Source organism: Perna viridis, chromosome 11 (assembly GCF_037379345.1).
Source record: "Perna viridis isolate PV_CMFRI_1.1 ecotype Kerala chromosome 11, ASM3737934v1, whole genome shotgun sequence".
Classification (NCBI taxonomy): Eukaryota; Metazoa; Mollusca; class Bivalvia; order Mytilida; family Mytilidae; genus Perna; species Perna viridis.
In genome coordinates, this window is record NC_142455.1 from 6,312,317 (window position 1) to 6,322,585 (window position 10,269).

A 10,269-nucleotide genomic window follows, 5' to 3' on the forward strand; every position below is an offset into this window, starting at 1 on the left:
AAAGATTTTGTTTGAATTTATATTGCAAGTGCTTTTTTTGTATGTCATGTTTTCATTTTCCTCAGTTTTCTGGTAATTTGATATACATTGTATATCGATATGTTTCCATGCTTCTTCCTCTCTCGTGTATGCCATGTGATTTAGTTTTTATTTCTTGGAAATATCCCGTTGTTTTGATGCTGTGGTACCTTTTGCGAATATGAACAATTAAATAATAAATGCTTGTATGTAGCTATCATACTAATTGTTAATAAATGTCATTCGTCGAGAGTAACACAGTATAATCCTCTTATTCAGTGCAGATGGATCAATGCAACAAATTTTGTCAAAGATTTATTTTTCAACAATCTTAATAGCTAAATAGGCATCAAAGAGTGCAATTTTAAAAAAAAAGATTGATAACTAATATTACCTGGGTCCGTAAGTCACGAAGATTGTTATAAAATACAAGTTTCTGTAAGAATCAGGTAATTCGAGAAAAATCTGAAACATGATTATTTATGACCTACTTATCTAACAATATTACTTTACTCAAAATTGCTTCCATAATTTAGATTTCCACTTTTTTTTTTATCTCTGCATTACTATTTTATAAAAAAAAAGTTAAAACAATTGGGTTTTCGACAAGTTATCCGCAACTATAAATATTTATTTGCTATGAATTTCATTGTAGTCATATCTCATTTTACAAAAATGATATGAAAGATTTGGGTCTTGTAGGTGATTCTGGTGGTACGTATAGTAAAAAATATAACGTCAAGGTGATTTCACATAATGTTTAATCCAATACTCGATTGGATACATAATGACACTGATATGTCTTGTACATTACATTGATTCGAATAAGACAATATGAAAGTGATAAAATCAAATATCATTCTGTAATCCAATCAGTATATAATCTTTTCCTTACAATTTGAAAAAAAATAAAGCAGTACATATATATATATATATATATATAGTGATGTAATAAATACATATTTACCGATCAGTTATGGAGGCATTCAAGCTAATTGTGTTCTTATTTGGTAATTTAAACATGGTTGGTAAGTAATTTAGGATCTTTTGTTCGTGCGTCAATGTGTGTGCTCTATGTGCATGTATATGTTAAAATTTATCCACTATGTAAAGGATGTTTGTACCTATACCATCTTTAATAGACATATAGCATATAGAGGGGGAGATCAAGGGAACTATATGCAGGACTCGAACGATAACACAAAAGAACGTTATTCAAGAATAACTACTAGACAAGGATGAATAAAACAAACTACAAAGAACATTAAACATTAAAAAATATTAATAAAAAAACCACACACATATGAACAAAGATAAACGAGTAACCCGGATCTACTAAATACAAGATATGGACCAGGTGCACCAGAAGATTAAGCGATCTCTACTTTTCTCGCAGCGCTGCTCACAAAATGTCACATGCGGGGTAAACTATCATGCGGTGAGCAAATCGGTTTTCTTGCTGCCGATAGATTCTCCATCACGATACAAGTGTTCATTAAGCCGACAATGATGATAACCTTGTGATGGTTGATCAATCAAATCTAAAGGTCTATCTAATTTCTATAGTCTATCTATCTGTAAACCTATGTTGACCATCTACTGTATTACCTGATATCATCAGAAGTTTCACTACAGTAAATAATAATCATACACATAATATGGTAACGTTTGTGTTCCAGAAATACTTACACAAGGAAGAAAGTATAAATCGAAAATGAAAGGTATATTTCATAGCATAATTGATAGAGTGGTCTAATAGAGTGGACTTAATGCAAAAAGTGTCGCAATTGATTCCTCGTCAGAGGAGGGGTAAGGCAAAGACTCCCGCTTAAGGATCGACAAAATGTCCGTCGTTTCGATCATGAGCATCTATACATATCTATTATTAAGTGTTGATTTACATAATAATTGATCGTTTCGATAATTTATAGTTAATCATGTGCTTTTGGGTCTCAGGACAAATCGAATTTTCGTATATCAGATGTAGATTTATTCTAGCAACTGAAAACAGAAATATAATGCAGGTATACATTTTTTAGCATATATTTAATTAGTTTTTGTATGTTACGACTACATATATTTATTTTGTTTTCTTTAAATCGACATATCAATCAAGTAAAAGTATCTAACCTTGTTTTTGGGTTTCAAAACGGGCCGAGTTACCTTGTTTACAGCCATTAATATATGCTATATAACCTTGCTGAAGGTTTTCAAATGGTGCTATGTTACCTTGCTAACTACTTTTAAAGCGAATTCTGTTACCCTGTATACTACCGTCAAGACGTGTTATTTTAAGTTTTAAACAAAACAGGCAAGTTATCCTGTTTACAACAACCGTAAAAGGCTTTGCTTACAGCTGTCAATACGAGCTATGCTACATCACTCGCCTACAGCTGCCAAACGGGATACGTAACTTTGCTTACGGCTGTCAATAAAACACAAACTGTCACAACCATAGAAAAAGCTGTCAAAAAGGGTCTTTCTAGCAATTCTTACAGTTGAAAATCGGGGATGAAAACCGTCAAACTAGATATCAAAAGAAATAAATCTAGTACATATTCTCTCTTGTTTAAAATGCATTCGCGAGTGAATAAATAAAATCAATACAGAATTTAAAAACTTTTATTTTATGCATTCTTTGATTAGTCCATATCAACAACTCAAAGCCAAAGATATTTGACATCGATTCTTTAATTACACAACGGAAATAGTCAGCCTTTGCCGCTTGACCATCGAGTACCAGTAGAACAGGTTACTGATCCCAGGTTTAGTTTTGGTTTGAAAAAGCTGTTTATTCGCATGTGTTTGATTTTGTTTGATTTCCATTTATTACTGTAAGTGTTTGTTATGTCCCAGATCAATGTTAATTAATATCTTATCTTTTTTTATCTAATTCTTAGAATGTATTCAGGAGAATATTGCCTTGTTGAAAAATACAACGCAAAGTTCTACATATCTGCTACATACACACGATGGAGTAACGCCTCTATCATCAATGTATGCAAACGACGGGAACTTGTATCAGAAGATTGACGCTGACATGAAAATGTTCTGTAGCCATACATTGAACAATGAAACAAATAATAATACACATTGGTGGATGGTTGACCTTGGATGTATATATACTATACGGAGTATTAGGATATATAACCGAAAAGATTGCTGTGGTAAGATGTACTGTAAAAGATATCAACAATACTTTTATACCTTAAGGAAGTAGACCTAGGGTAAGGGAAATAACTCTTGAAATCAGTGATATGTTTGTATCATATTCAATTTCACCAAAGCCTTTCAAGCTTTCCTTTGAAACAGAATGAAATCAATCTGAGTTACTTTGATGCTTACGTAAGATTGATGTCAGCTGGTGATTACAAACGTTCCAATGATTTGTAAGAGTTGTGTCCCTTGCCCAAGGTCTACCTCCTTAAGTTTAATGGGCACAATAAAAGTGCCACACCTGAGAATGATATGGTTTGCAAAGTAAGATAATGATATGCATCAACCGTGACATGATAACCAAAAGCATTGGACCCTTACCCTACCGGTGCACCTGGTCCATGCTCCCAGTTTTTAGTGTAGACCTAGTTGCTCATTTTCGTTGGTCACTACGTATGAATTGCTTTAGTTGCTTTATGTTCTTTCTATGTTTTTTGTTTTCCATGTCTGGTCTTTGTCCCTGGATTACGTTTCTTTTGCTAGAATCTTGGTTCCCTTGATTACTCTTTCAGTTAATGTATAATACATGACAACAATATGTGATAATCATGTGATTAAATATATAAGCAAAAATTAACATATTAGGATCATATGATTGTCATATGACTTTCATAAGTTAATTATAGAATGACTACCATATGTAAATTATCTTTTGATTATCAGACATTTACCATATGACTATAACATGATCACGAGTCGAGCACCATATGATAATCAGATGTGGCACATATGGCTGTGTACTGCGAAATAAAAATGATACTTCACTAAGTTCTAACTTATAAACACAGACACGGATAAATAAGTTCAAAATAACAAAATAAAGGAAAAAAAAAAGAACAATAAACCCATAAAATATAAAATATAGCGTTTTCAAATGAGAAAAACGCAATAAATGGAAAAAAATTTGATATGATATAATTGAAAAATTATAGATCCATTTAGACATGCAAGCATGGACAAAGCCAAACGCTGTTTTAAGCATGAAGCAATAGCCGAGATTTTCATACCAAAAAAAAAAAAAACAAAAAAAACAAACAAATTCTGAGTTATTATAACGGAAACTATGACAAGACATTATTATAAATCCATTTGAAGAAATTATTAGAATAGATTGCTCGAGATATTAAGTAGCACTCCAGTTAAGAATCATACAGAATGTGGTTCATGTGTAAAAAGCCTACATTTTGGATATCTTGTTTGAATAGCCACAGTAAACAGAAAAAAACATTCAGTTTTTCATATAACTCATGTTCTTAGGACACTAAAACTATATAGAATGCACTGTAGATGTCAAAATTAAGGGAGATAACTCTGTGAATGACTCTAAAATACAATAGAATCTATTGGATTTTCAATGTTGATTATCTCCTATAAGTAGGCAGATTTGAATGAATAATTACACATTTCATAGTATAGACCCATAAAACAACTTAATTACAAAAATAAAAATATGTAGCCTTTTTTGGGGTGTGTCACACAGATCAGATTTTGCATGATTCCTACAAAGATAGCTACGCTACTTAACAACTGTTCAGCAGAAACATTTTGACGTCAGTTTGCCCTAAAATTGCTTGCTATTAATAGAATGTATCTAGTCCATTTAATTTTATGTCTGTCTTGCATCCATATGTACTCTGCCGTAAATAAATCAATTTGAAATTACTTTTGTACAGGGGAAAGACTACGAGAATTTTCAATATTTGTGTATAACCCCGTGATACCTTCTTGGGCAACTTATAATTCTGGTGAAGAAATACTGTGTTATTCCCATGAAGGCAGAAGTCCAGACATACTGAATGTGTCATGTAACAGGAAAAACAAGGGACGATATCTAGAGATTCGTAAAATATCAAAGCCGTTCGATCTCAATGACACTTTGACCCTGTGCGAAGTACAGGTGTTTACATCTACGAAACTCTCAGGTAAATGTCTAACGTTAAATATGTAACATTACCAAAATCTGTTTATTTATGAATTTGCTGAAAGGAATTTCAAATTACTAGTTGCAAGAGTAATCAAGGGAACCAAGGTTATAGTAGTAATCAAAAGAATGTAATCAAGGAACCAACACCAGACATGGAAAACTGACATGCACAACAGAGAACAAAGAGTAAATAAAATCATACATACAAAGTAAAAAAAGCAAATAAGCAACTCGGACTCCACTAAAAACTGGGAGCATGGACCTTGTGCACCGGTAGGGTAAGCGTCCTCTGCTTTTCTTGAAACACCAGCCGTGCAACAAAGGTATTTCCAGACACCGTCACAACAATCGTCTTTCGTCTATTTTTATGATTTGGGTAAAAAACTGACGTGTTTTTATGAATACATGAATATGATGTATATAATGATTTTTATTAGTTGGTTAATCGTTTGTGTTTTTATTTTTTTGACAGCTACCAAGTTTTGTAGAACACCAAGACATAAACCAATGAAAGCGCTATCAACGTCAATAAAAGGAGGGAAATTACAATGTTCATCAGTGTGTAACCAGTATGAAAACTGCCTCGGGTTTGAATTATATCTAGATGATATTTGTAATCTTTACCAGACCAGTCAGACTGTTGAGTCAAATGACACAGAATCTTACTACTTTGAAAAATGTTGAGACTTTGGAATTTTAACATTTTTGTTCACAAACGAATGTTTTTGAGATATTGGTTTGTCTCTGTTTTCGAGTTGATTCAAATAATCAACGAGTATTTATTGAATAATAATAGATAGCATGATGTTTTAAAATATTACATATTCTACCTAATAACGATGCTAAATGATGCATTTTGAAACATTCATATCAAAGTTCCACCGATCTTTTCATTTACTTTTATTCGCTATTTGTACTGACCACCATCATATTACACTGATATCGTCATTTGTAATACGGACTATGTTCCTTTTGACAGCAGTGTTTTATAGAATGTAAACATATTATCAGAATATAGTAGCATTCAAACATGTTTTTCACCACTGTATACTTCTTTCCGCATACTCTGTTAAAATCCCGACTTAAAAACATTATACATCGTTGTTTCTTCGAATAGATGAGACACCAAGATACAAATATATAGTTCTTGGTAGAGATTCCTCGTACTTTGTAGAAAATAATTCAAAATTATCTTCAGAATATGCAGAAGAAGGTGTTTTCAAAATGCTTTATCGACAATATATGTGTCCAGTGTGGTGGACGCGTTTTTAACAAACGGTCGGCACTCCAATGGGAATTGATTGTGCTCCTCTACATGCTGACGACCACAAAACCTCTTTATTGATGACTTCAATATTGTAGCAAGATTACCCTGTTCCAGACGCCTAATTGTTAGAAGTCTAGCGCAATACAAAACAAAAAGTCTGTGTAGTTACGGCAGCTCTGGCATTACGTTTGAGTTGTGATAAGAAATTGGCGGAAAAATGTTCTATAGAAATGTGATGGAAATTTTATTGTTTTTAATATTACAAGAAAAAAAATTTGGTAACCCCCAATTTTCTTTTTGAAATATGAATTAATTCGTTGAAGCTTGTGTAATAATCTATCATGTGTTTTATTTAGTGAACCGAGTGAAACCAAAACCTACTTGAAACTAATGTCACAACACCTTGAATAAAAGGTAATAGATAACTAATGATTTCAAAATAGTAATTAGTTCAAACGTTAAAATAATAATATAATAAATTGCACGGCGGTCTTCAACAGACTTCACATCAAGCTGTATTTTTATGTCTTATGCCAAGAAAGATAAAATGGATGTTCAGATAGCTATGATATGTTTATGTTTTATTAATACAGGACCTATTTTTGCCACTGAAACTTGGACAAAATGTACTGAATTTTCAAAACAATAATTTCTGACATTTTTGACAACATACTTATAAAACTATCGTTGTAAATTGCATAAACCTAAAACGCTTCGAATCCCAACGTGTACAACTTAATAACAACATAAGTACAGAATAGATATGATTTCGAGAAAAAAAAACGCAATTTAAAGCAGTAAATTATTGAGCTTAATATGGAAGCACTTAACTTTGAATATTTCTATATTTTGGCATTTAAATATATAAAGCATTAACGACGATCCAATGTCTAACTTGCTATGTCTGATGTAACCATTACTGTACGTGTTAAGATTGACTCTTTTGATGTTTCATTGTGCATTTCCACGCCAACTGCGACCCTCACGTGGCATACTAATTCAACATTTCAAAAAGGGGATTTTTATTCTTGTGCAGAAATAGTAGAATGATCGTAAAACAGGCTGTGAAATTAATGTAAAGGCAAAATGCCCGGCAAACCAAATGTTTCTATTTACTTCAAAGTACTTCTTGTGTATAATTAATGTTTAGATTTAGATCTCACTATACATTTGATTTTAATGTGCACATGAGAGGTTTACTCATTGAAACAGGTGTACAGTAAATTTCGAAATTTGCAAAATATATGGTCGGTGTTTTTGAAAGCATGGTTTACTGATAAAAAAATTAACCATACATCCAAAATATGACATCTACTCACAAACAATAGCATATTCCAAACAAAACAAAACAAACAAACAAAAACAATCAATACGCCGTTCTCAAAATTTTTATTTTTTAAAAGATAACATAAAATCATTGAAGGATATATATGCTACAGGAACGCTTTTAAATAAGAAGCGTGCTTTTCTAATTATGACCTTTTCGGCACTCACATTTTAGTTATTCACTTTGTTCAATTATTCACCATAAAAGTATCATTTTTACATATCAAATTACATTGATGAAGAATTATAACAAAATCACCGAAATGATAAAGTCTAGAGAGTAGTCAAAAGAAAGTTGATCTTTTGTTAATGGAGTTTTGCACAAGTACGAGACATGATGAACAGATCGGAATACAGGTGGGCCAGTGATCTGGATGATTTAACAATATCGATGTAATAGAGATCTAAAGTAGAATAGAATGTGTGGTAAGTCCCGTCGTTGCACAACTATACTGATCATATCATTACTTCATTTCCGGTTTGCGGTGCTAGCTGCTGAAGGAGTCACCTCTCATCAACAGAACATAAACCAGATATACAGTAAGATCTATACCTAAAATTAAATTGCATACAAGACGTTATCAATCCAAATAAAAAACCAAGAATTATGTTCTGCTATTGCAATACAAGGAGTGAAGTTTCTTAGTTTAACGCTTTTTTAATATTAATGGTTCTGTAAATTTTGGTACATTATTTATGATAAATCGAATCAGACCAGTCAAATATAATTAAACGCACACACAAATGCAAGTATTCATTATTGTCTGCAAATTTTAGAAACCCAACAACTGAAACGATGTAAACATATACCTTTTCGAATTGTCTTTCCCAAACATAAGACATTGAATAGCCCAGTTATATGGAGAAGGCAAGGCATAACGAACTTTAGGCAAAGTACTACATGATATAGTCAGTTAAAGCAACAAATACTATTTCGCAAATTATATGTATTTTTTAAATCAACCAGCACAAAATAATGCTACCAATACACATTCTGCCATTGGCTTGACTGAAGTTTAATCTTGTATTGCCCATATTCATTGGCCAAATTAACACTTTCATAAGACCAGATCCATCGACCCAATGGTTATTAAAAACATGAAAAAAACGTATACTTTGCAAATGTTGATATGCTGTACACGTGTATCAGGGAGTAACCTCTCATCAGCACCATTATAATCAATTATATAGGAGAACATTTGCATAACATCATCATTACAAGACATAACAGTTCACATATTCTCCAGGTAGACCATGTGCATGTGGATTTATTAGAAAGTATTCAGGTGAAAACACAAAGCCAATATTTAATTAAATAAACTTTGCCCAAGTTTAATTATCAAAAGAATTTCAAAAGTCTAAATCCTCCATATACTTGCGCTTAAAAGAAGCCTAGATTCCATTTCATTAAACATCTCCGTGAAAGCTTACAATGACGATATCTAACATTAAAGAATTAATTTAAAACAAACTATTTACTTTTTATACGATGGTGCATTTGTTGCGTTTCAAATATCTTTTTTTTTATCAAGCACAAATCAGAAATAAATGTTTTACCTACGTTTGTGCGCATTCAAATATTGAAAGAACTTTTTCTTATTTCTGAAATACAATAAACATATTTGAAACTTTAAACTGAAATGGAATGTTTGTTATTGACTATACTGGACAAACATGGTCAAGGAAGGGGACGTTTACAGTACAAACCAGTTTCACTAAAGTTCTTATTTTTTTTATTCTGATCTGCAGTACTATTGAATTATATTTTACTTTTTTGTTGAATGCATGCAGGAAATATAGATGTTGTTCAACATATTGCCGTATCGTTGTAGCTAACGACCTGCCAGAATTTTAAATTGATATAGACATATACTTAACGAATTAGAAAAGATTCTTGGAAGTGATTAAGTGTTTAATATTTTATCAAATTGAACGCAACACTAAATATTATGAACCTTGCACAATCAAATCGGTTCTCATGGTGCAGATGGATACACCGTTATGATCAAAGAGTTCATGATGGCGACCAGTAAACTTATGTAGTAACGACTCTAATCTTGTAACAAGCAAATGTTGATCGAGGAGCCTAATTGTAAGACATCGAGGGCGTATCGTATGTTTTCGAAAATCATAAGAAATCAAACTCTTTTCACCAAATGAAATTCTATTGAAAACATATGAAAAACATATGTTGCGATTTGTCCTTTGTAATAGTCGAGGACGAAGTCCTCATAACGGTTTCAAAACGTAATAAATTCAAAAAATGGAAGTACGGAGAGCCTGATTTCACTCAGGTCTTTCGGAGCTTCCCATACAAAGTTCGGTATTTTCGTAGCATCAGTCAAAAGGGGGAAATTTATATATGTATATATCTAAACATTCAACATATTACAGGTTAAACCTGCCTCATATTAGATACCGTATAACAAATTTTCATTTAAAGTTTGTAAAACACTTAAGTTATAGCTGATTTAATCCGAAAGAAAAAAAAATGTTAAGCTATAACATTAAATCTCAG

At 32.0% G+C, this 10,269-nt stretch overlaps 1 protein-coding gene across 1 annotated transcript; it reads left to right on the forward strand.

Moving 5' to 3' along the window:
- Positions 1-975: 975 nt before the first annotated feature.
- On the forward strand, positions 976-6,232 carry LOC148602748 (fucolectin-1-like). Its single transcript, XM_088553051.1, has 4 exons — positions 976-1,046; positions 2,919-3,185; positions 4,908-5,156; positions 5,631-6,232. Exons 1-4 carry the CDS (start codon positions 995-997, stop codon positions 5,840-5,842), a joined length of 780 nt encoding a protein of 259 aa, XP_088409177.1. The 5' UTR covers positions 976-994; the 3' UTR covers positions 5,843-6,232.
- Positions 6,233-10,269: the final 4,037 nt, after the last annotated feature.